The sequence below is a fragment of the Muntiacus reevesi genome, chromosome 1, assembly GCF_963930625.1.
Source record: "Muntiacus reevesi chromosome 1, mMunRee1.1, whole genome shotgun sequence".
NCBI classification, from domain to species: Eukaryota; Metazoa; Chordata; class Mammalia; order Artiodactyla; family Cervidae; genus Muntiacus; species Muntiacus reevesi.
The window spans coordinates 193,445,667-193,470,457 of NC_089249.1; the positions used below are offsets into that span (position 1 = coordinate 193,445,667).

Consider the following 24,791-nt stretch of genomic DNA (forward strand, 5'->3'; position numbering starts at 1 on the left):
ATAATTAGGAGCAGGTGAATAGGCAGGTGTGAGTGAAATCCACAATACTTTACCTCCTTGGTTCCCACCCTGGTCCAGTTTCCATCATCACCTGGACCAGGGCTGTGGCCTCTTCCCCAGTCTCCTGGCTCCTGCCCTTACCTCCCACAGTCTGTCCATCCTACAGGGGCCAGAGAAAAACTGTGAACACCTGAGTCACCATCCGGCCTGTGCTCAGCACCACCCCCCCCCCCCCCGGCATCTCATTTACTCACTTAACAACTGTTTACTGAACACCAACTGTGTGCCAGCCCCAGTGCTAGGGCACAGGGGCTAAAACAGTCAACAAAAATGGATTTTAAAAATGCCCTCATGGAGCTGGCATTTCAGGGGGGAGGATCGGACAACAAAATAAATAAATCAACTGCACTGTGAGCAACAGAAGGTTAAAAGTGCAATGCTGAGGGCTTCCCGGGTGGTCTAGTGATTAAGAATCCACCTGCCAATTCAGGGGACAAGGGTTCGATCCCTAGCCCGGGAAGATCCCACATGCAGTGGAGCAATGAAGCCTGTGTGCTGCAACTACTGAAGCCTGTGTGCCTATAGCCCATACAACACAAGAGAAACCACTACAATAAGAATTTCGAGCACTGCAACAAAGAAAAGCCCCCTCTTGCTGCAACTAAAGAAAGCCCAAGTGCAGCAATGGAGACCAAGGCACAGCCAAAAATAAATAAATAAATTGATTTAAAAAGTGCAATGCTGAAAAGGAAAGCATGAAAGGAAGACAGATAATGTGCAACAAGTTGCAAGTTAAATCTAAAATCCTTGCAAGTCTCTCTCCCCCAAACATGATGTGGCTCCCACCACCTCCCTGCCCTCATTTCTTCTCGCTTCCCCCTTCACTTACTCTGCTTCAGCCACACTGGTTTCCTCACCATCACTCCAAAATGTCCAACAAATTCCCACCTCAGGGCCTTTGCATTTGCTGTTACCTCCACTTACTTCCTTCAGATCTCTGTTCAAATGTCACCTCCTCAGAGACATCTACTCAATCTAAAATAGTCTCCCCAAGACTCTTCACTCCTCTTATACTGCTCTATGCTTCTTCACAACACATTTATCACTGTGTGTGTGTGTGTGTGTGTGTGTGTGTGAGCTCAGTCGCTTTAGTTGTGTCCAACCCTTTTTGACCCCACAGACTGTAGCCCACCAGGCTCTTCTGTCCATGGGATTCTCCAGGCAAGAATACCGGTTGCCATGCCATCATCCAGGAGATCTTCCCAACCCAGGGACTGAACCCGGCATCTCCTGCATTGCAGTCAGATTCTCTACCACTGAGTTATGGGGGAAGCCCTGTATCACTATGTATGTATTATCAGTTTATCTGTGCACTTATCTTTTTGTCCCCCTTCCTGCCCTAGAATGTCAGTTCCACCAGGACAAGATATCTGTTTTGTTCATGGTCATATCCCTGCCACTTGGAAGAGTGCCTGGCACGGAATAGATGCTCAATAAATGTTTGTTGAATGATTGAATGAATGGAAAGAATCTGTAAGAGAATTCTTGTTATAGAATAAGAGGAGGAGGGATCAGTAGTATACAGCCATGTTTAGGGTTTGTTCATAAATATTTGGCCACTTCTCTCTGTTCCAGGTCATAGTAGGACCTCCTGTCTCACCCGCTTTGGAGTTAGGCATGCCATGTGACTTGTGCTGGCCAATGAACTGTGAGCAGAAGTAACATGGGGGTTCCAGGGGAAAGCTTTAGGAGGTAGGGAGAGGGGCTATGCTGTGCCTTGCTGTCCCCGTTTCAACGATCCTGTCACCATAGCCTCCCTCATTCCAGGTGCCTACCACGGACAGAGCTCACCAGACAACATGGATGCATAGGGCAAGCACAGAATAAACCAATGCTGTGTTAAACCATGGAGTAGTGAGGCCACTTGCTACAGCCCTTCCTTGCCTCAACTGACTGAGTATTAGGGTCCTTTCCCCACTGAAAACCATCAAGAAAAGACAAGGATTCCAAACTTTGGTTCTTACTGGGAAGTCCTCAGAAAGCCTCTTGCTGATAGCTGCCAGACCGTCCCTGTTTCTCCCAGGAGGAAAAGGGTCCTCCCCAAACAGAATATTCCTCCTTCATCTCCCCTTCCTTCCCTCCATCCCTCAAGGAGGAGGGGATGGACAAGGGCATAACATATAAGATGCAGGTAACTCACTTCAGGCCCTGTAATGACGGCAGCCGCTGGCAATGGGGCTGACAGTGCTTAGTCTGGTTCTGAATTTATGACCCCCAGGTGAGAAACCATTTCCGCTGAAGGCTCCCATTCCACAGGGATGGTTTATGGCTGGGAGTTGGCCAAAGGTAGTAGCAGAGGCAGTTCCCCCTCCCCCTCTCTTCCAGAGATGGTTTGTAACAGTATCTCTCAGAATCTCTTAGAATGCTAAGCTGTTTCTCTGGATCAGATCAGGGAGGTGAAGAATGGCCAGAGGATCTGGGCTCATCCCATCCTCCAAGAGACCCTTTTTAAAGTCAAGCACCAGCATCCAACTGTCTGCTTCAGGACCAGGAATTCTCACTCTCCGGGTTCCTGAACCCCTCAGCTTAACCATGCTGCTGCTATGCACCTTCCTACAACTCTTCCCTATTAAACACCTACTCTGTGCCTTTCATTTGTTCCTCAGTCCTTATGAAGGTGGATTAATGATTCAGACACTTGACAAATATTTGTTCCATGTCTATTATGTGCTTGGCTGTAATGGCAAACAGAGAAACCTCTCCTTACTGAACCTAGCCATTTGTTTTTATTTGAAGGTGGAATCCTTATGAAGATGCAATTGTTGATTCAGCCACTTGACAAATACTTGTTGTAGGCTTACTATACATCAGGTCTTAGGTTTCAATAATGAGTAAAACACAGATGCCCTCATGGATCCTGTGGTTTAGTGGGGACTCTCCTTGATGAATAAGGATATTGGAGCTTAGATAGATTAAATAATTTTCCCCAAGGTCATAAGACTGGTAACTTGTAGGACCAGAATTCAAACCCAGATTCATCTGACTCAGAGTCCTGCCACTGAGCATCTACAATGTCAGGGACTGAACTGGGATTTTCAAGCATACACACACTTGACATAAATAAAGTACTCGATAATTTTACCGAATAAACAAAAGAGATGAATGGATGGAAGGATGGATACATGGAAGAATTGATTAAGAGACAGATAATGAATAATAGGTGACTGGAAAGATAGATGGATGGAGAGACAAATGGAAGGATGAAGAGATGAATGGGTGGGAGGATGGTTGGCTGGATGAATGAATGGATGGATAGGTGAGTGGACAGATGTATGGGTAGATGAACCAATGAGTATAAAGATAGTTGGGTGGATAGATAGATGAAAGGACGGATGGATGAAGACCTGGATGATAGACCTCTTACCCACAACAGTTCTGTTAGGTAGAAATTATCATTCCCATTTTATAGATGAGGAAATTTCTGCCTACAGTGGTCATGTCACTGGCCCGGAGTGCAAGTCACAGAGCAAGTCGGGGGAAAGTCTGCATTTCAACTTATGTCTACAGACTCCCAAGACCCTTTCTAGAGCACTCTCATGTCACAGTCCCCTTCTAGGTCCTACCCTGAGTTCCTTGGCATCTCACTCCATAGAGCTCTTCGAGCAAGGCTGAGTGAGATTGAGGGATGGGGGTGGGGATCAAGGATGGGAGAACTATTAGCTTTTAGCAGGTAACTTCATGGAAGCATTGGATCAAGGTCCTGTCAGCTACAGATAGGATAGAGTGAAGACCACATCAGACCACACACACCCTCACACTTACAGAAAAATTAACACACACAGGAACCCACCCACACACATACAAACTAGACACACACACCATTCGTAGATAAACACTTGAACATACATGCATGCACTTCTAAAGACAGACATGTCCACATTTATATGCACATGTACATATCTGCAAAGACATATTTACACACACAGTCATAATTCAGAGACATGCTGTTACACACTTATGTACACATTCTCCAGACATTACCCATATGCTGTACATGATACAAGCACACATTTACACTGACTCACACTTTTTAGATGGTAAGGGAGTGGAATAATCCGGCTTCTGATTTCAATGCGACAGCATCTCCCCCCCTCCCAACCCCAAAGGTAACAGCAAGAAGTCTGTCTCAGAGTCATGTAGGCAAACATATGCACACATGCAATTACATACATGCAAACCCACAGTCAGGGACATGCAACTGCAGATACACACTTAGACACATCCACACCCAGACACAGTGAGTACCCAGGGACACACCCACTCAGTCTGGAATGCACCCTTACATACAGGCAGACACATCTGTGTCCTAATGCCAGCAAAGCACATGAACTTTCTCATAACCTCCACTCACACACGCCCCCATACACACACCAAAACCCACGCATGGATAGATACACCAGGACATTGCTTGATGTGACTGACACAGAAAGACATTGTTTCACACACCGACTTTCTGCAGATTCAGACTGAAAGCCCTCACCTGGGCCAAGCCGAGTGACAATTCCCTCCAGGGGCTGATGAAGCCTGAACGCAAGACATGGCACTTTGCCTCTACTTGCATGCAACCCTTGGGAGCAAAGACCTCTTTCCTTTCAGGGTGGTGGCCACTGGCGGCTCAAGAGGGGAGCTGATGAAGCTGGGGGACTGTCAGGCAGGAGAGGGAGACCCCATGAATCCCAGATCCAGATACTGGGAGGAGTCCCAAAACCAGACTGAAGAGGAGAAGGAATGAGGGGTATGGGGCATACCTAGAGGAGCCTGAGGGAAATTTGTCCAGGAGAATGTCTTCCCAGGATACCAAGACCACCATTATTAACCCTGAAGGAGCCCCCCCCACACACACACACATCCTGCCTTCTCTCGTCGCGCCCCCCACCCCCAGCCAAATTCTATGACTTGGGAAGCTAGAGGATGAAGATGATAGAAGGGGATAGGATGGTATGGGGAAGGCAGCAAACCTGGACTTTCTGGAGGCAGCACAGAGCCCCAGGCCCTGCTCCCCACACTCCCCTCCCCAGGAGTCTGAGACCCCCATCTGCCTCCTAGGGTTTCAGCACATGGTGAGACAGGTTATCAGAAGGGAGAGGCTGGGGGGCCGGGGGCGAGGTTGCACAGGGGAGAGGAAAGGAGAGGCAGAAAAAAAGAAACACCAAGTCAGAGACAGCTCAACAGAGACACACAGAGAGGGGAAACAGAGACAAACCAGAGGAAAAAGAAATCAAGGAGACAGAGAGAGACAGGGAAACAGAGAGAGACAAAGCCAGAAGAGAGGGAGCGAGACAGACAGACTGATAGACAGACGGGACTACTCAGAGACATCAAGACACGAGCAGGGAGAGATTGTGACAGTGGAGACGCTCTGAGACCCCGAGATTTCCCCATTCAGAGGCTGGGTTCCTCCCAGACCCCCGAATCTACCCTCCCTCTTCGCCCCACTCAGCCCGGACCAGGCTCAATTCCGCAGCCCTTGCCGCCTGCGCCCCGGGGCCGGAGCGAGCCTAGTACCTTGTTGCCACTCGGACACTGCACATTAAGCCTAAGAAATAATCATAACAATAATAAAGGCGCCGCGGAGGTGGCGGGGGTCCCAGGGCGCCTCCGCCTCGGCGTCCAGCCCCTAGCCCGGGGAGGGCGCCCCCGGGGTCGGGCGCGCGGGGAAGCAGGGGGGCGGGGGCCCCTGGGGGCTGCGGCGGCGGCTAGGGCACCACGCCCCCCCCTCGGGAGCGCCCCCTGCGCGGCGGCCACTCACGATTTTCTCGGAGGCGCCCGCGCGGGACACTGTGCCGTTGAGCCCCACGAGCGAGGGCAGCGTCTGCGACATCCAGTTAGTGACCATGGCCATGGTGCTGAGCACGGCCCCGATCTTCAGCAGCGGCACCGACATCGCGCCCCCGCCTCATGCCCCGCGGCCGCCCGCCGCCTGGCGCTCGGTCCCTCGCAGCCCAGTCGCCCCAGGGGACGCGAGCGCGAGCTGGGGGCCGGGCCGGGGCCAGGCCGGCCGGGGGGCTCGGGGACGCGGGCTGCGGCTCTGCGCGCCCGGCGGGGCTCCGCTTATAAAGCGCCGCCTCGGCCCCCCCCGCACCCCCTCCCGCGCCTCCGCGCCGGGCACTTCCAGCCGCCGTGACGTCACGGCTCCGGCCCGGAGCCCGGCAGGGGGCGGGGGCCGCCCGGACTACACCCCCCTGCGCCTGGCCACCCCGCTCCGCGCGGGACCCACCCATCCCGCGAGGGGCCCCCTCCGGCGGCCTTCCCCACCTGCCCCACCCCCACTGCCGCGGCATCCCGGCCCCGCCCCCAGCGGTGTCCCCGCCCCCAGCCCCCCCGCAGCCCCGCCAACCCCAGTGAGGTATTCCCGGGCCACTCTCCACGCACAGCCCCTCTCTTAGACCCCCGGGTGCCCCACCCCGACCATCCAAAGCTGGCGGGTGGAAGGGAGGGCCGGAGTCACAAGTCCCCATCCACCTAGTGCTAGGACACCGACTCCGGCTCCCTAAAAACTGGGAGCCCAGGCATGGGGTGGGGGGACTCTGGTGCGCTCCCTTGAATGGGAAGGCCAAGGGTCTCTTTTCCTTGGGGAAGGGGCACCTCGGTACCAGGACCACTCTGCGGACCACTTGGTCGTTTTCGGACGAGAGAAGCCTAGAGTGGCGCGTCCGAGACCAATAGATGTGATTACACGGATGAAGGTTCGGGAATGGGGTCACTTTTGCAGCAGGAGGACCCCCCCCCCACATGACTCCAAGGGGCGGCATGGCCACCCCCGACGGCAGAGACAGGAACTAGCCTTTTGCAGACAACTCCCAGGCGGGTCTCCACTCACAACTTGAACTTAAGGTGGGGGCGGGGAACTGAGGCTTCGGACCCTCCTCCAGACCCCAGAGACCAGCTCCCGGGCCCGCCCCTTCGAAGGAGGGGGAAATGCAGTGCTCCCCACTTTCCACCCACGCACCAGTCGGCGGCGGGGGCGGCCAGGCCGCCAGGAGGAGAGCCCGGCCGGTTTTAATTTCCTCTGTTTTCCCTGCACTCACGCCCCCTCCTGGCGTCCCCGCATCACCTCGCGTGGCCGCCGCCACCGTCGCCTTCAGCCCGCGGCCGCCGCCGTCTGGAGGCGGCGATGACTCAGGCCTTTCCTGGGTAGTGGCCGCTCACCGCCCTCGGGAGAAGCGCTGGGCATGGGGGGTAGAGGCGGTGGGGGTCTTGAACAATCCTTCTTTTTCTGAGCTTAACGATCCGGAGAGGCAGGTTCTGCCCCTATGTGACCTCCAGCAATGACCGCTCTCTGCCTCAGTTTCCTCATCTGCAAAGTGAATGGTTGCAAGGACCCAAGGACCTAACGCCTGTAAATGGCTCCGCTGTCCTGACAATCAAGCAAAAAATTTATTGAGTATCTACTATGTCCCAAGCACCATGAACAACAGATTTAAAAAGCCCTGCCTTTGTGGAGATGAACATTCTATAGCCGACAAAGGTCCTTCTAGTCAAAGCTATGGTTTTTCCAGTAGTCATGTACACATGTACACATGCTGGACCATGAAGAAGTCTGAGCGCCAAAGAACTAATGCCTTCAAACTGTGGTGTTGGAGAAGATTCTTGAGAGTCCCTTGGACTGCAAGGAGAGCAAACCAGTCAATCCTAAAGGAGATCAACCCTGAATATTCATTGGAAGGACTGATGCTGAAGCTGAAGCTCCCATACTTTTGGCCACCTGATGTGAAGAGTCGACTCATTGGAAAAGACCCTGATGCTGGGAAAGACTGAAGGCAGGAGGAGAAGAGGATGACAGAGGATGAGATGGTTGGATGGCATCACCGACTCAATGGACATGAGTCTGAGCAAGCTCCCGGAGTTGGTGATGGACAGGTTAGCCTGGTGTATTGCAGTCCATGGGGTCACAGGGAGCTGGACAAGACTGAGTGACTGAACAACACAATAGGATCAGACAGACAACAAATGGGGGTGGAGAGGAAGGGGCATATGGACTAAGTAGGAGAGTAAAACTTTCATCGAGGTGGTTGGGAAAAGTGACATTTGAGCAGAGACCTGAAGAAAGTGAAGGAGGGAGTCATTTGGCTATCTGAAGGAAGAGCTCCAGGCAGGAAGCAGAGCAAGTGCAAAGGCCCTGAGACAGAAGCAAGTGTTTAAGGAACAGGAAAGACACCAGTGTGCAGGTTGCAGCAGAGTAGGTTGGGCAGAGATGGTGCTTGTAAAGCACTTTGCTGCGTGTCTGGGACATCGTGTTTCATAAATAGCTGACATTGTTATTATCTGCAACTGATAATGAGCTTTAGAAAAATGAGATGTCTCTTTGCCTACTTGTACTACAGCTTGCATTTAGGAGTGCTGAACACTTTGCAAATACACTTGCTGAGTACTGGGTGAATTCTCCCATGAAAAGTACAGCATCTTCCCTATTTACAAGAGAGGAAACCACTCAGAGAGGAGCCAGGAGATAAATTCGAGCCCAGAATTTGAACCTAGGTGGGTCTGATTTCAGATCCCCAAGCCACTGGGCTCCAAGCCCTCCAGGTTTAGAGAATTTGGGACAGGATGATGCTCTCATTCACTAACTGTTGGTGATGTAGGAAACTGCACTAGCTCCTCCCAGCCAAACTCCTTGAAGGAGTGGGCTACACTCATATCTACACTTGCTGTCTCTGCTCCTCACCTCCCATTTCCTGTATGCTTCCCACAATCCTCTCACTAAAGAACCAGTGACCCTACAAATTTGTTCATCCCACAGCCTCATTTAGTCACTCTCACAGGTAAGCCCTCATGGATCATCCCCTTCTTCTCGAAAGTCATTTGTCCTTTGAATTCAATGCTGCACCATCACTGTCCCCTGCCTTCTTCCTAAATGTCTCCTGGGGCTTTGTCCTACGTTCCTAGCCCTTGTCATTCTGTATTCTGTGCTAGGCCCATCCATCACACTCACTTTTGGTTCCATTCAGCACATTCCCACCTCAGGATCTTTGCACTTGCTGTCTTCACTATTAACAGAGATAGACACGTTCTTTGTTCTTTTTTTTTTTTTTTTTTTTTTTTTACTGTATTTATTTATTTTGGCTGTACCATGATATGTGAGAGCTTCCCTGTTGGCTCAGATGGTAGAGTCCGCCTGCAATGTTCAAGACCCAGGTTCGATCCCTGGGTTGGGAAGATCCCCTGGAGAAGGAAATGGCAACCCATTCCAGTATTCTTGCCTGGGAAATCCCCATGCACAGAGGTGCCAGGCAGGCTACAGTCCATGGGGTCACAATGAGTTGGACACAACTGAATGACTAAACATGTGGGACAAATGGCATGTGGGACCTCAGTTCCCCAACCAGGGATTGAACCCGGGCTTACTACATTGGAAGTCAGAGTTTTATCACCACTGGACCGCTAGGGACGTCCCTAACTGTATTTATTTATTTATTTGGCCATGCCGCCTGGCATGAGGGATCTTAGTTTCCTGACCAGTGATTGAATCTACACCCTCTACAGTGGAAGCGCAGAATCATAACCACTGGATGTCCAAGGTTTATTCCTTTATTTCACTTATATTCCTGGGCTATCACTGTGTAGGTCAGGGCCATACCCTACCTTTCTCCAGAAAACTCCATTTCCCAGGTTCTCTGGTACCCTGGCTTCCTGTTAGTCCCACCCGATGAGAGGCACTGGAGGGAGACTGCAGAGTGAGGAGGAAGGGAGAGGCCAGGGTATTTCTTCTTTCTCTCTCTGCTTAGGGTGGGAGTGTGCATTCTGACAGTGGCCATACCTTCTCTTATGATCCCATGATCCCAGCTCCCACACACGAGCCTCTTCCTCATCACACCCCCCTTTTGTCTTGTCCCTCCAGTAGCTTTGTGCTGTGGCTTATTCCTGGATTCCCTGATCATTCCATCAGAGTGGCTTCTCAACTCTTTCATTTCGCGACAAACTAATTCTCTATATTATTAATACATTTCCTCTCTTTGAAACACCTAGAGTGGTTTGTTTCACTGCCTGGACTCTGAATGATCTGACCATTGTATCCTCAAAGACCTCCCCTGGCCACCTCATCTCTGAAAGCACCCACCAGAACCACTACCACCTGTCTGTCACTTACTCTGCTCTACTTTTTTTTTTTTTTTAACAATATCTATCACCATGTGACATTGTATTGTACTTTTATTTGTTTCTGGTCTGTCTCTTCCACTAGACTTTCAGCTTCACAAGGGCTCCTACATGCCTGTGTTTTCCACAGCTGCATCCTTACAGCTTAGGATAGTGCTTGGCATATAGTAGGTGCTCAAGGGGCTTCCTGGGTGGCTCAGTAGATAAAGAATCTGCCCGCAATGCAGGAGACACGAGTTCAATCCCTGGGTCAGGAAGATGCCCTGGAGGAAGGCACGGCAACCCACTCCAGTATTCGTGCCTGGGAAATCCCATGGTCAGAGAAGCCTGGTGAGCTACAATCCAAAGGGTCTCAAGAAGTTGGACACCACTGAAGCGACTGAGCACACACGCATGCATGCACAGGTGCTCAAGAATGATTGAACTGACTGAATCTACAACTGAGACTCCCAAAGGTATTTCTACAGGCCATATCCCCACCGAGAGCTCAAATTCCTATGCTCATCTCCTCCATGCACATCTCCACCTGTGTCTTTCACAGGACTAATCACATATGACATCCACCAGAAAAAAACCTCAATCAAAAAGACAGGCAGAAGCAGGTGCTGGTGATGATGTGAAGAGACCAAAACCTCTTGCTAGTGGAAATATAAAATGTTGCAGACTTCTCTGATGGTCCAGTGGGTAAGAATCCACCTGCCAATGAAGGGAACATGGGTTCGATCCCTGATCCGGGAAGATCCTACATGCCGCAGAGCAACTAAGCGCATGCGCCACAACTTGAAGCTGCGCTCTAGAGTCCCGGCTCCTCAACAAGAGAAGCTACCTCAGCGAGAAGCCCCTGCACCGCAACCAAGAGTAGCCTCTGCTCACTGCAACTACAGAAAACCCATGCGTAGCAACAAAGACCCAGTGCAGCGAGCCAAAAATTAATTTAAAAAATAAAAAACTATTGCAACTACTTTGAGAAGCAATTTAGCAGTTTCTTAAAATGTTAAACAGAAACTGACCATAAGACTCAACAATTCCATCCACTCAAGAGAAATGAAAGTATATGTCCACGGAAAGACTTGCATATGAATATTCATAACAGCATTGCTCACAATGAAACAATTCAAACGCTCATCACTGGTGGTACTGTGGTACCATACACTGTGGTACATCCATACAACTGGTGAATACATCCATACCACTGTGGCTCAGTGGTCAAGAATCCGCCTGCCAATGCAAGAGACATGGCTTTGACCCTTTGATCCAGGAAGTTCCCACATGTGGCAGAGCAATTAAGCCTGTGCCACAACTATTGCATCGGTGCTCTAGAGCCTCGACTACTGAGCCCACAGGCCCTGAGCACCCTAGAGTCAGTGCTTCACAACAAGAGAAGCCACTGCAGTGAAAGCCTGCACACAGCAACAAACGGTAGCCCCCATTCAACGCAGCTAGAGAAAAGACCTCACAGCACAACCAAAACTAAATAAATGTTTAAAAAGAATAATAAGGAACAAACGACTGATCTATGCTTCAACATGGGTGAACCTTAAACATATTTTGCTAAGTGAAAGAAATCAGATACAAAAGGCCACATCTTGTATGACTTCTATTTACACAAAATGTCCAGAAAAGGCCAATATAGAGACAAAGAAATTAGAGTAGTGATTGTCTGAAATGGGATGGGTGGGAATGAACTGCGAACAGGTGTGAGGGATCTTTTGCAAGTGATATAAATGTCCTCAAACTAGATTGGGATGATGTTTGCACAACTTTGAAAATTTACTAAAAGTCATTGAGTTGCACAGTTAGGTGGATGTAATGGTATACAAAGTGAAAATGAAAGTCGCTCAGTTGTGTCAGACTCTTTGCAACCCCATGGACTGTAGCCCGCTGGGCTCCTCTGTCCATGGGATTCTCCAGGCAAGAATAGTGGAGTGGGTTGCCATTTCCCTCTCCAGGGGATCTTCCCAACCCAGGGATCAAACCCAAGTCTCCTGCATTGCAGGTGGATTCTTAACTGTCTGAGCCACCAGAGAAGACCAATGATATGTAAATTATACCTCAAAAAAACTGTTTAAAAGGGGGACCATCCCTAAACATTCCCTGAAAGCTTCCTCCCACAAGGAACCCTGTACTGAGTTCTTCCTTAAATTTTTTTTTTTTTTTTTTTTTGCAGCATGTGAGGTCTTAATTCCCCAACCAGGAACTGGACCCACAACCCCTGCGGTAGAAGCACGGAGTCTTACACTGGGCCACCAAGGAAGTCCCTTCCTTAAATTCTACATCCTAGATTTCTTGCTTGCCCTGGTCCCGGCCCAGATGTACCCACAGTCAGAAACTATCAATTATGCCCCTCCTGTGTTCTTTCTCTGTCCCTACTCCTCCATTCATATTGTCACCAATGCCAGCTGAAATTGATGTAGAAGTATCTCCAGAAAGTGTCCCTTTTTCACTGTCACCATCACCGCTCTAAACATCGTGCTGGGGAGTGCTACAGATTGAATGTCAGTAGCCCCCTACTCCTTCCAAATTCACATGCTGAAAGCTAGCCTTCAATGTGATGGAGTCTAGAGGTGAAGTCTTTGGGAGGTGATTAGGTCCTGAGGGTGGAGCCCTCCTGTACGGGATTAGCGCCCTTATACAGAGACCCCAGAGAGCTCCCTCTCCCTTCCACCATGAGGACACAGTGAGAAGACACCAAGAAACTGGTCCTCACCAGACACCAAACCTACCAGCACTTTCACTTCGATCTGGGACTTCCCCAACTCCAGAACTGAAATAGATTTCTGTTGTTTATAAGCCACCTAATTGATGTTATTCTATTACAGCAACCTGAACATACCAGGAGCCATGAGAAGAAATCTTTTTTCCCTGACCTGAAAATTATCAGGAGGAAAAAAAGTTTGTAACTGTCAGAAACAGTAACAATAACTGCTAAGGTTTATTGAGTACTTATCATGAGCAGGCAATGACACCCCACTCCAGTACTCTTGCCTGGAAAATCCCATGGGTGGAGGAGCCTGTTAGGCTGCAGTCCATGGGGTCTCGAAGCGTCAGACACGACTGAGTGACTTCACTTTCACTTTTCAATTTCATGCATTGGAGAAGGAAATGGCGGCCCACTCCAGTGTTCTTGCCTGGAGAATCCCAGGGATGGGGGAGCCTGGTGGGCTGCTGTCTATGGGGTCGCACAGAGTCGGACACGACTGAAGCAACTTAGCAGCAGCAGCAGCAGCAGCATGAGCTTTCCTTGGAAGGAAAGCTATGACAAACCTAGACAGTGTATTAAAAAGCAGAGACATTATTTTGCCAACAAAGGTTCATATAGTCAAAGCTATGGTTTTTCCAGTAATCATGTATGTATGTGAGAGTTGGATCATAAAGGAGGCTGAGCACTGAAGAATTGATGCTTTCAAATCGTGGTGCTGGAGAAGACTTGTGAGAGTCCTTTGGACAGCAAGGAGATCAAACCACTTGATCCTAAAGGAAATCCACTCTGGATATTCATTGGAAGGACTAATGCTGAATCTCCAGTACTTTGGCCACCTGATGTGAATAGCCAACTCATTGGAAAAGACTCTGATGCTGGGGAAGATTGAAGGCAAGAGGAGAAGGGGACAGAAGAGGCTAAGATGGTTAGATAGCATCACCAACCAATGGACATGAATTTGAGCAAACTCTGAGAGATAGTGAAGGACAGGGAAGCCTGGCGTGCAGCAGTCCATGGAGTTGCAAAGAGCTGGACACAACTGAGCAGCTGAACAACAACAACAACATCATGAGCTAGGCACCATTTGTAGCAGTGTATGTGTAGTAACTCATTTACCCTCAGAATACCAATATGAAGTAGACAGGGTTACAATTCCAATTTTTTAAATGAGGAAATAGTGGCACAGAGATGCTAAGAAATTTTTCCAAGACCCCCTGGAATCTAGCCCAGACTCTGGGGCCTGTTCCTGGGTCATTCGGCCCTATTCAAAGGGGAAAGAATAAATGTGGATCTGTACCTCATGTCATATACAAAAATCAGTTCCGGGTGAATTTTTACATCTAAATGTGAGAGATAAACAATGAGTATTTTAAGTAAATATAGAAGAATATCTTCATTACTGGGGGGTGGGCAAAGATTTCTAAAACAGGACACCAACAAGCACTAACCTTGAAGGGAAAACATTATTATTTAAACTACATTCACGACTTCCCTGGTTAGTCCAATGGTTAAGAATTATCCTTCCGAAGCATGGGACGTGGATTTGGTCCTTAGTCAAGGAACTAAGATCCCACATACTGAGGGGCAACTAAGCCTGCAAGCTGCAACCAGAGAAGCAGCACAAGGAGGACCCAGCACAGCCAAGAATAATTGAAGTTCATTTGTTAAAAAAAAAAAAAAAAAAAAAGAACATGCCATAGTAAGAAATAAACTACATTCAAATTAAATTCTATTTATCGAAGACATTAGAGAATAAAAAGACAAGCTACACAGTAGAAGATATTTGCAATCCTATGCCCAGCAAAGAACTGATATCCTAATTTTAATTTATATGAGAAACAGAAATACAGATACAACACTTGGATGTACACAAAACACATATTCTTACAAATTAATAAGAAAAAGGCAGACAGCCTAATAGCAAAATGGGCAAAAGACTTGAAAAGGCATTTCACAAAAGGGAATACTCAAGGGGTCAATAAACATGTGAAACGGTATTTAAATATTATTAGTCATCATGAAATGTAAATTAAACCCAAAATGTGAAACCACTATATACTCATCAGAATGTCTAAAGTGAAACAGAAAGACAACACCAAGTGTTGGTAATGATGTAGAGCAACTGGAATGCTCAGACACTACCAGTGGGACAATAAATTGGTAAACTCTTTGAAGAGTCTTTTAAACTTTTGAAGACTGTTTGACACTTACCTCCTCAAGTTCAATATATTCCTCCCCTGTGTATGTGTTCAGTTACTAAGTCATATCTGACTCTCTGTGATCCCAGGGGCTGTAGACCACCAGGCTCTTCTGTCCATGGGATTCTCCAGGCAAAAATACTGGAGTAGCTTGCCATTTCCTATTCCAGGGGATCTTACTGATCCAGGGATCAAACTTGTGTCTCCTGCATCTCCTATATTGGCAGGCAGCTTCTTTACCGCTGAGCCACCTGGGAAGCCCATATTCCTCCCCTATGACCCAGCAGTCCTTCTCCTACGTATACATACTTGAGTCTCACTATCTGTGGGTTCCATGTTGTCAAACTCACCTACTCACTACAATTTATCCGTAACCCCAAAATCAATCCTCCTGGAGCTTTTGTGGTGGTCCATGGACGTTCACAGGGTAGCAAAAATGCGTCACTGACACGCAGGTTCCCAATGGAGATCCAATGCAGCCATGCTGTGGGCCTCTTGTTTCAGTTCTCGTAACTGCAAACAACGTTCTTTCTCACAGTCTACTTGATACTGAAATTTTCACATTCTCGTGTATTTTATTGGTGATCTCGCTGTTTTAAGGGACCACATGCACAGTGCTAAGTTCTGTCTAGTGTTCTAGGCAAAAGAAGGTTGTAAAGTGTCTTTGAGAGAAAATAGGGCTCATTGACAAGCTTTGCTCAAGAGTGTCTTGGGGGACTCAGTTGGTGGTCCAGTGGTTAAGAATCTGCCTTGCAATGCAGGGGATGCAGGTTCGAGCCCTGGTTGGGGGAACTAAGATCGCATATGCTGAGGAGTAACTAAGCCTGAGCGTTGTAACTGCTAACATGCTCTGGAGCCTGTGCACCAGAACTAGAGAGCCCCCTTGCCGCAACTACTGAACCCTAGAGACACAACTAGATAAAGTCCATGCACCGCAAGGAAAGATCCCACATGACACAAGATCCCGCGAGCCACAGCTAAGACCAAATAAATTAATTTAACTAAGTTTTTAAAAAAGAATGCCTTTGGCCATGAGTTTGATGCCAATGAATCAGCAACATATATTAAATAAAGCATTTTTCAACACCAACATTCATAAAAGGGGTTTGCATATTGTTTGGTAAACAAAAATGTGACCAGAGCCTTGCAGGAATCTAATCCCGTGATGACTCAGTATTCACAGCATTCAGTCTTCACTAATTCTTTATAGAACATAATCACTTCGAAAAAAGAGAATCTACTGTATATATACACCCAACAGAAATACAAACAAGCATCACTAAAGGTATGCGTCAGAGTGTTTATTTAAGAATGTTCATGTCAGCCACAAACTTCACCAACCCAAATGCCGAGAAACAGTAGAATGGATATATCACACTCGATGTATTCACACAATGGAACCCCACAAAGCAATAGAAACAAGCAATCTACAACAAAACAATAATATGGAGGAATCTGACGAGCATTATGCTGAGCAAAAGAAACTAGGCACCAAAAACTATATATTTAGTGACTTCATTAAGTTGAAAAGCAGGTCAAACCAGTGCATAGTGAGAGACGCCAGCTCAGTGGTTGCTCTAGGTGGCTGGGGAATGTGAAAGTGCAGATGGCAACTTAAAAGAGGCATCGGGGGGCTCCGGATTCTTACCAAGTTCTGTTTCTCAACCCAGTACCGAGCACATTATGTCACTTTAAGACAATTTCTAAAGAGCACTGTTATGATTTGCATACCTCTTTGTAGATATGTTTTATGTCAAGAAGGAAGTTCACTCAAAAGTATGAACTAAAGTACCAAGCATAAAGAGGTTTCCCAGGTGGCTCAGTGGTGAAGAATCTGCCTGCCAGTGCGGGAGAGCCGGGTTCAGTCTCTGCTCTGGGAAGATCCCCTGGAGAAAGAAGACAACCCACTCCAGTTTTCCTGCCTGGGGAATCCCATGGACAGAGGAGCCTGGCGGGCTACAGTCCATAGAGTCCTAAAGAGTCGGTCACGACTTAGCAACTTGACAGCAACCAAGTATAAAACGTAAGTGTCATTTCTGTTTGATGTGCAGCAGGTAAAAATGCTAGAATGTCCAATAGAAAAGCTAGAAAACATAAACCAAGCAAAACTCAGTGTCCTTTACAAGAAGCCAAGTGGCCTCTGTCGAAGGGACCGTGTTGGCTTCCATATTTCATTCACACAGAGGAAAGGCATGAATTTCTGTCCACACGTACACAGCTTTGCATTCCTCAGAACACACATGGTGTTAATCTTCTAGCCTGTGCCTGCCTTGAGTTGTTTTTTGTATTTGCTTGGTTACAGCAAGTGTTTAGAAATGGTATTGAAGCATTTTCTCCCTGGAATTCTCTGTCTTGCCATGTCTGCTTTCCTGCCTGGTTCAGAATTCCAAGAGAAGACTCCAAAAGATCCAGTAGGCCTGGCTGAGGACTTTGGACACTATACAATGAGAGGTACATTCCCCCTGCCCCCTAAATGTTGGTCCTGCTCTACGCATGGCTGCCACCAACTTGCCTCCGGTTTTGTTAACTCTTATAATAATTCTGTTTTCATACCTTTACTCTCCCTATGCTGGCCTGTCTTCCAAGTTACAACCAAAGGATCCCTCCCTCTTACAAATCCAACCATGTCTCATTCCTGGCTTTAAAAACCTTGTATTTAAACAACAAAAAAGCAGACATCCCAATTTTTTGAAAATGGACAAAAATCTTGACTAGACATTTCTCCAAAGAAGGCAAACAAACACATGAAAAGATGCTCAACATCACTAATTCTTCTTTTTCCAACATCACTTAATGAAATGCAAATTGAGGCCACAATGAAGAGCCTTACACACCTTAAAATGAGAGCCCAGGAGCCACAACTACTGAGCTGGTATGCCACAAGTACCGATGCCCAAGCGCCCTAGAGCCCGTGTTCTGCAACAAGAGAAGCCACCACAATGAGACGCCTGCACACCGCAACTCGAGAGTAGCCCCCGTTCATCGCAACTATATAAAAGCCCCAGAGCAACAACGACCCAGCACAACCAAAAATAAATTAATTAATTAAAAATAAATAAAATTTATTTTTTAAAAATAGTAACACGTATTTTTTTTTTAAGAGTAAACCAGCACTGAGAACCTACTGAATTTCCCAGAAGCAACACAAGTCAATTTCTCCGCACAGACTTCATGGAACCTATTCTGACTCCTCTCTGCTCCTTCTGGTTTCTCCTTGATTTGTGGCTGAGCTCTGAATGGATGAGGGCTTCCCCAGTGGCTCAGATGGTAAAGAATCTGCCTGCAATGCAGGGGACCTGGGTTTGGTCCAGGGATCAGGAAGATCCCCTGGAGAAGGGAATGGTTACCCATTCCAGTATTCTTGCCTGGGAAGCCCCAGAGATAGAGCTACAGTCCATGGGGTCGCAAAGAATTGAACACAACTGAGCAACTAACACTCTGAATGGATGGGGTTGTGAGACAGACCAGGCTTCTGTTCTGGAAGTGAAGATAAGTCAATGTTCTCAGAATTCCTGGAAAAATGCAAACAAAGTTTCCTGCCCCTGCCACATTGCCCTTCTCCCCAACACAGCCAGACTCAACTTGAAAGAAGTTAAATCTTCCATCTCACTCCTTGAGAGCTCAAACAGTCACCCAGCCTCAGTGTCTGGTATAAGGCTCAAAATATGGAAGACTCACAATGCATGCTTTCTAAATGAATACATGAATGCATGGATAAGTGAAAACTGCCAGTCGCTGCTTCCCAGGCACTGGCCACCAAATTCTGGGGACACAGAGTCATTGCTAACACCAGCTGCTGAGATCATGAGAAATCTACACACATCCATGTGGTCAACCTGCATGGACACAGAATCACTGGGTCTATATACCCATAGGTGTGAATATGGCACACGTGTGTCCTGGTGCCCAGTTGGACCAATGCCAAGTACATGGTTCCTAAACATACACACATATGTGCATGGACACTACAGACACAGTACTATTGGGGCAGGGCTAGACTGAAGTGAGTCATGCAAAAGCAGTGTTGGATCCTGCCTTTATTTAAAATTTTGTTATTTTGTTCATCATGGTTTGTTTTTTTTTTTACATTGATTTTGATTTTCTCAAAATATTGCATTAACATATTTATCTTGGGGGCTTCCCAGGTATCCCAGTGGTTAAGAATCTGCCTTGCAATGCAAGGGACACTGGTTCGATCCCTGGTGCAAGAAGATCCCACATACCACGGAGAACTAAGTCCCTGCGCCACAACTACTGAACCCACAGGCTTCAATTACTGAAGCCCGCCTGTGCTCCGCAGCAAGAGAAGCCACCACAATGAGAAGCCCGAGCACCTGAACGAAGAGTAGACCCCTCTCTCGCCTCAACTAGAGAAAGCCTGCGTACAGCAGTGAAGACCCACCACAGCCAAAAAATAAAAATAAATCTTTTTCAAAAACATTGGTTTCTGAAGCTATTGGCACCTCCTTCAATTTTGCACCCAAGGCGAGTGCCTTACCTGTCTCACACCCTAACCAGGACTCTGATTGACACACCCCCGCCAAGGGCATCTGCCTGCACATCCTCACCAGAGTCAACGGGACACACACAGTCTCTGCGCAAGCCTCATTCTACCACTAGATGTCGCCCCAGCTCCTTCAGCTTGAGCTCAGCAGCAACCCCTTAGGAAGAAAACGTCCAATTCACTTAATTATCTGGGAGTCCTCGAGATTTCCTTTTACTTCCCTCCACCCGAAACATTTACATTTTCTAATGGAGCCCTGGGGGAACAGCATCTTAATCCTAAATAGTGGTGCCCTGGAGTGCTGGAATTTTTAGGCACAGATGAAGATGAGTTTTCCTAATGCCTGCGATCCAGGAGCAAACGGTTGACTTGAAATGGGTATGGGATAGCCCAAGGGGAGGGTTGTTTCCCTGACCTTCCCTTGGCACAAGAGTCCCACTGTTTGAGAAAGAAAGAGACTCTGTGGGGGGAGGAGGAGGAGGGACTGATCCATTCATTCCACAGATTTTTTTTGAGATCCTACTGCGTGCCAGGCTCTGCTGTAAACACTGATACAACAGATCATCGGACCCGATCAGTTGCCCCTCTAGGGGGAGAGAAACAATAATTTGTTGTTGTTTAGTCTCTAAGTCATGGCCGACTCTTTGTGACCTCATGGACTGTAGCCTGACAGGCTCCTCTGTCCGTGGGATTCCCCAAGCAAGAACACTGGAGTGGGTTGCCATTTCCTTCTCCAGGGGATCCTCCCGACCCAGGGACTGAACCCATGTCTTCTGCATGGCAGGCAGATTCTTTACCACGGAGCCACCTAGGAAGCCCAATAAGTGAATAAAACAAATCCTGGAAATCTAGTGACAAAGCCTATCAAGAAAAATAGCACAGAGTCAGAGCTCTCAGAGGAGGTGACATTTAAGCAGAAGGGGAGGGAGGAAGTTGAGTAGCTACCTAGGGAAACAGTGTCCCAGGCAGAGGGAATGACATGTGCAAAGGCCCTGAGGCATGCAGTATAAGCTTCAATGGCTTCTCATTACAGTGGCTCCTCTTGTTGCAGAGAACAGACTCTAGGGCATGCAGGCTCAGTAACTGAGGCACACTGAGGCTTAGTAGCCCTCCATGGCATGTGGCATCTTCCCAGCCCAGGGATTGAATCGGTGTCCCCTGCGTTGGCAGGTACATTCTTAACCACTAGAATACCAGGGAAATCCCAATGTAGCTAGATCTGAAAGAGGACTTCCCAGTGGTCAGGAAGGGAGCATCTTTCCAATAGTAAAGATGGTGCGCCTTGAAGCTATCAAGCTCTCTGGTAGCTCCAGACCCTGGATGGATGGACAACTCCTCTGACATGTGTTATGTTCCTATTCTCAGGGTAAAATCCAAGCTCCCATCCACAGCCCACAAGTTTCCACTTGGTCTGGTCCCTCTTGGCTTCCCTGGCCTCATCTCCCCCTCCACTTCCCCTTCACTCACTTCTCTCTAGCCACACCAGCCTTCTTGCTGCTCCTCAAACACTCCAAGCTTATTCCTGCCTCAGGGCCTTTGCACTTGCTGTTCCTGCTTTGAAAGCTTCCCTCCTGGACACAGAAGGCATCTCTCTCACCTTCTCAGGGAGCCTCAAATACCACCTCCTTAGAGACACCGTCTCTATCACATCTGCTAAAACAGCTCCCCCCCACCACCATCATTCTTTAACCACCTTTGTTGTTTAGTCACTAAGTAATTTTTGACTCTTTTGTGACGCCAAGGACTATAGCCCATCAGGCTCCTCTGTCCATGGGATTTTCCAGGCAAGAATACTGGAGTGGGTTGCCATTTCCTTCTCCGGGAGATCTTCCCCACCCAGGGATAGAACCTGCATCTCTGCTTGGCAGGTGGACTCTTTACCACTAAGCCACAAGGGAAGCCCTTAACCCCCTTTACCCTGTTTAATTATTCTTCATACCACTTGCACTGTATTATATATTGATTTAGTTGTTCACACTGTATCATATATTTATTCAGTTTTCATCTGTCTCTCCTACTACAAGGTCTGCCCCAGGAGGGCAGGGACTTGATGACTTGGTTCAGGGCTATATCTCCAGTGCTTCATCATATCTGTTGACTGAATGGACAAATGCATGATTTCCAGAAAGGACCCCTGGTGGAGCCCAGGGCCCATCAATGATGGAGGAGGAAGTTCTGGGAAACAATGGAGGAGACTCAGAGGGGACAGAGTGTCCATTTTCCAGACTTCTCTCTTCCCTGGGGCGCTAGGCTGGGTGGGCAAGCTGGGATACACAACACGGTGGCGCCCACTGTAGCTAGTGGTAGGACCCGACCAGCAACCCCAACTGACTACCCCAGCTAAGCTCCGCCCCATCCACCATTTAGCCCCGCCTCCACGGACTCAGTTTAGTCCCGCCCCCAAATAGCCTCATTTAGCTCCTCCTCCATAAATCTTCATGTGAGCCCCGCCCCCAAGCATCTCCCACTCTCCTCTGGGGTCACCCAACAGCACCTCTCACTGCACTCTCCCGCACCCCTAGACAATCTTGGCCACAGGACAGGAAATCTAGAGTTTCCTAAAGGTTAGCAGGGGTGTGGGAAGAGTCCCCAGATGGTGGTTCCAAGGATCCTTTTTGGAAACCCAATTCAACTTCCCTCCTGGTGCATTTTTATCCACCCTTCTCTTGAGTGTAGGCATCTTTTGGTTTCTTGTCTCACTCAGCTGACTTTCTTTACTTCTTTGGGATTCATGTATCAATCGAGCACCTATAGAGTGCAGCCTGACACCTGGTACTAGGCATACTCCCCATCCCAGTCAGTACTCGGATACTGTGATGGGGAAACAGTGAGGGAGGGGGCCTCCTGAGGTCCTCTGTGGGCCGGAAATCCTTCTACCTAGAGTCTGATCTCCATCCCTCCCAAAGTCCCCAGGCCCCCAGGGTGGGCACAGGAGTCTGATTTCCTTCTTCCCTCTGTCTCTCTCTCTGTTTTTTTTTTTTTTTTTTTTTTTTTTTTTGCAACACCGTGCATCTTGTGGGATCTTATTTCCCCCACCAGGGATTGAACCTGGGCCCTCAGTAGTGACAGTACAGAGTCCTAACCACTGGACTGTCAGGGAAGTCCCTCTTTCTTCTCTTGATCACAAAAGAGATGGTACCAGGACTGTTCTTCCTCTGAGTTTCTACCCAGAAACTCTTCTAGTGTCTACAGAGGCACTGTCCACACCCATGGAGTGGATTTAACAAGATGGTAAATGTGTGGGTTCAGGAGCCAGACCGCCTTGGTTCAGTCCTAGCTCTGCCACACCCTAACTGTCTGAGCTTAAGCAAGTGCCCTAACTTTCCAGTGCCTTGGTTTCCCCATCTGTAAAGTGAGGTAACATGAGCACCCATTAATTGCTGATTAAATGCCTTAGTTCATTCTGTGTGCTTGAAACAGTGCCCAGCACATAATAAGCATTTAATAAGTGTTAGCTGTTATCCTAATTATTATTCTATTATTTTGGATTCCAGCTTCCTTCTGAGCTTCTAAAGATGAGAACTTAGGGGGCTCCCACTCCCAAGATGGAGGAGGAAAGAGGTTTCCCAATAGCATTAGAAAGCTGGGACCACCCCTCATTTTGCAAAGCCTGCTCAAGAGGTGAGGGAGCATGGAGATGAGACATGCTTCCATGAAAGCATGGAGTGTGCAGTGCAGACGCACACACGGATATACACGTCTGCACACACAGTCCTTGCCACACACACACCCTTTTTAGAATGACTTGGGCACAGAATGACAGTTACCCAAAGCTCCCACACAGCCACACACTTGGTCACACACGTTTTGTAGAACACCCAGGCAGATGGACAGAGTCACGGGGACACTGACACACACAGTCCTTTACACACGGTCGCAGCTGCCCAAATACCACTGGGATTAACACAGACCTCACTTGCTGTCACTCTGCCAGTCACACACAGATACACAACTCCGGGTCACAGACTCACAAGCCTCACACTGTCACAACAGCCCTTCAAGTCACCGCTTCCAGCTGTGACACTCAGACTCTGCCTCACGTACACACACCCTCTCCCAATCCCGCCCCGACTCACGCACAGCCAGCCCCACACCTGCACAGCCACACACACAAACTCTCAGTCACACCCAACCGTACACAAAGGCACCCACGTTTACCCAGCACCCCTCCAGCACCTCACACACATCCCCATCAGTCACACACATGTGAGTCCCACCCCCTGCCCCCACTGGGGTGCTGGCGAGGAGTGGGGGGCTCTGCTGGGGGGAGTGAAGGACAAGTAATGCCCAAACCCCCCTGAAGTCCCCTCCCACAACCCCACTAAGCTCGAGCGAGATGGCGGGTGTGGGCTCCGGGTCACCGAGAGGTTGAGAAGCCCGAAGCTGGAGTCAGGTGGTCCCCCAAACCTAGGATGCTTTGAAGCGGAATTTAAAGCTTCCCTTCTTATTCCCAAAGCCAGGGTGGATGGCCCAGCCCCTCCCCCGCGGCGACCCCCCTTGCCTCACCGCCCCGGGGTGGGGGCGCCATGGAGCCCCCAGTCCCGTTTCTGCGGGTCCCCCTGAGCCCCCTCCCCTCCTGGAGCCCTCCACGCCCGCACCTGCCCGCCGGGCCCCTACCTGTCCGGCGAGGCCTGAACACAGTAGCAGCAGCAGCAGCGGCGGCGGCGGCGGGACCGCGAGCGGCCACATGACGTGCCCCCGGCCCGGCGTCCCGTCCCCCGCCCGCCCTAGCGGCGCCTCGGCCCGGGGACCGCCACCAGGCGCGACCCCGCCCGCCCGCCGGCCAGGGCGACCCTCCGCCGCCGCCTCCCCCGCCTCGCCGGCGGCTGGGATCCCGCCCCACCCCCGCCCCCCGCGCGCGCTCAGAGTCTTTGTTGCGGGCTCCGCCCCCCCGCCCAACCCCCAGCTCGTTTTCGGGAGGATCTTGCTGGGTCTGGGGGTGGGGAAGAGGGGGAAGGAAGATGGAAGATGGAAAGAAGAAGGGGAGGGTAGCTAGGGACGCGACCCAGAACCCTAAGGCCATGGAGGGAGTGGTCATGGAGATGGGGGTGGGGGGAGTGAGGTTCCATCACGTGGCTGTCAATTTCCCCCTCCCAGGACATTTCCTAGGTTGTCAGTGCGGGGTGGGAGAGGGATCAAGGGACGGAGTAGTAGGAGGAAGGCCTGGTAGCAAAGAAGAGACATTGAGAGGCCTCATGTTTAAAGAAGTCAGGAGTGAAGAGAGAAACTGAGG

At 49.1% G+C, this 24,791-nt stretch overlaps 1 protein-coding gene across 2 annotated transcripts in view; it reads right to left on the reverse strand.

Moving 5' to 3' along the window:
- The window catches only part of OLFM2 (olfactomedin 2), a 73,192-nt gene extending 48,887 nt beyond the window's left edge, over positions 1-24,305 (reverse strand). The window contains exon 1 of one of the 2 annotated variants that reach the window (XM_065932539.1): positions 24,176-24,305. In XM_065932539.1, coding sequence (XP_065788611.1) covers positions 24,176-24,247 — 72 coding nt within the window. In that variant the 5' untranslated portion in view covers positions 24,248-24,305. Of the gene's footprint in view, positions 1-5,809; positions 6,100-24,175 lie in introns of those variants that run through there. The other variant, XM_065932535.1, reaches the window with a different exon arrangement.
- Positions 24,306-24,791: the final 486 nt, after the last annotated feature.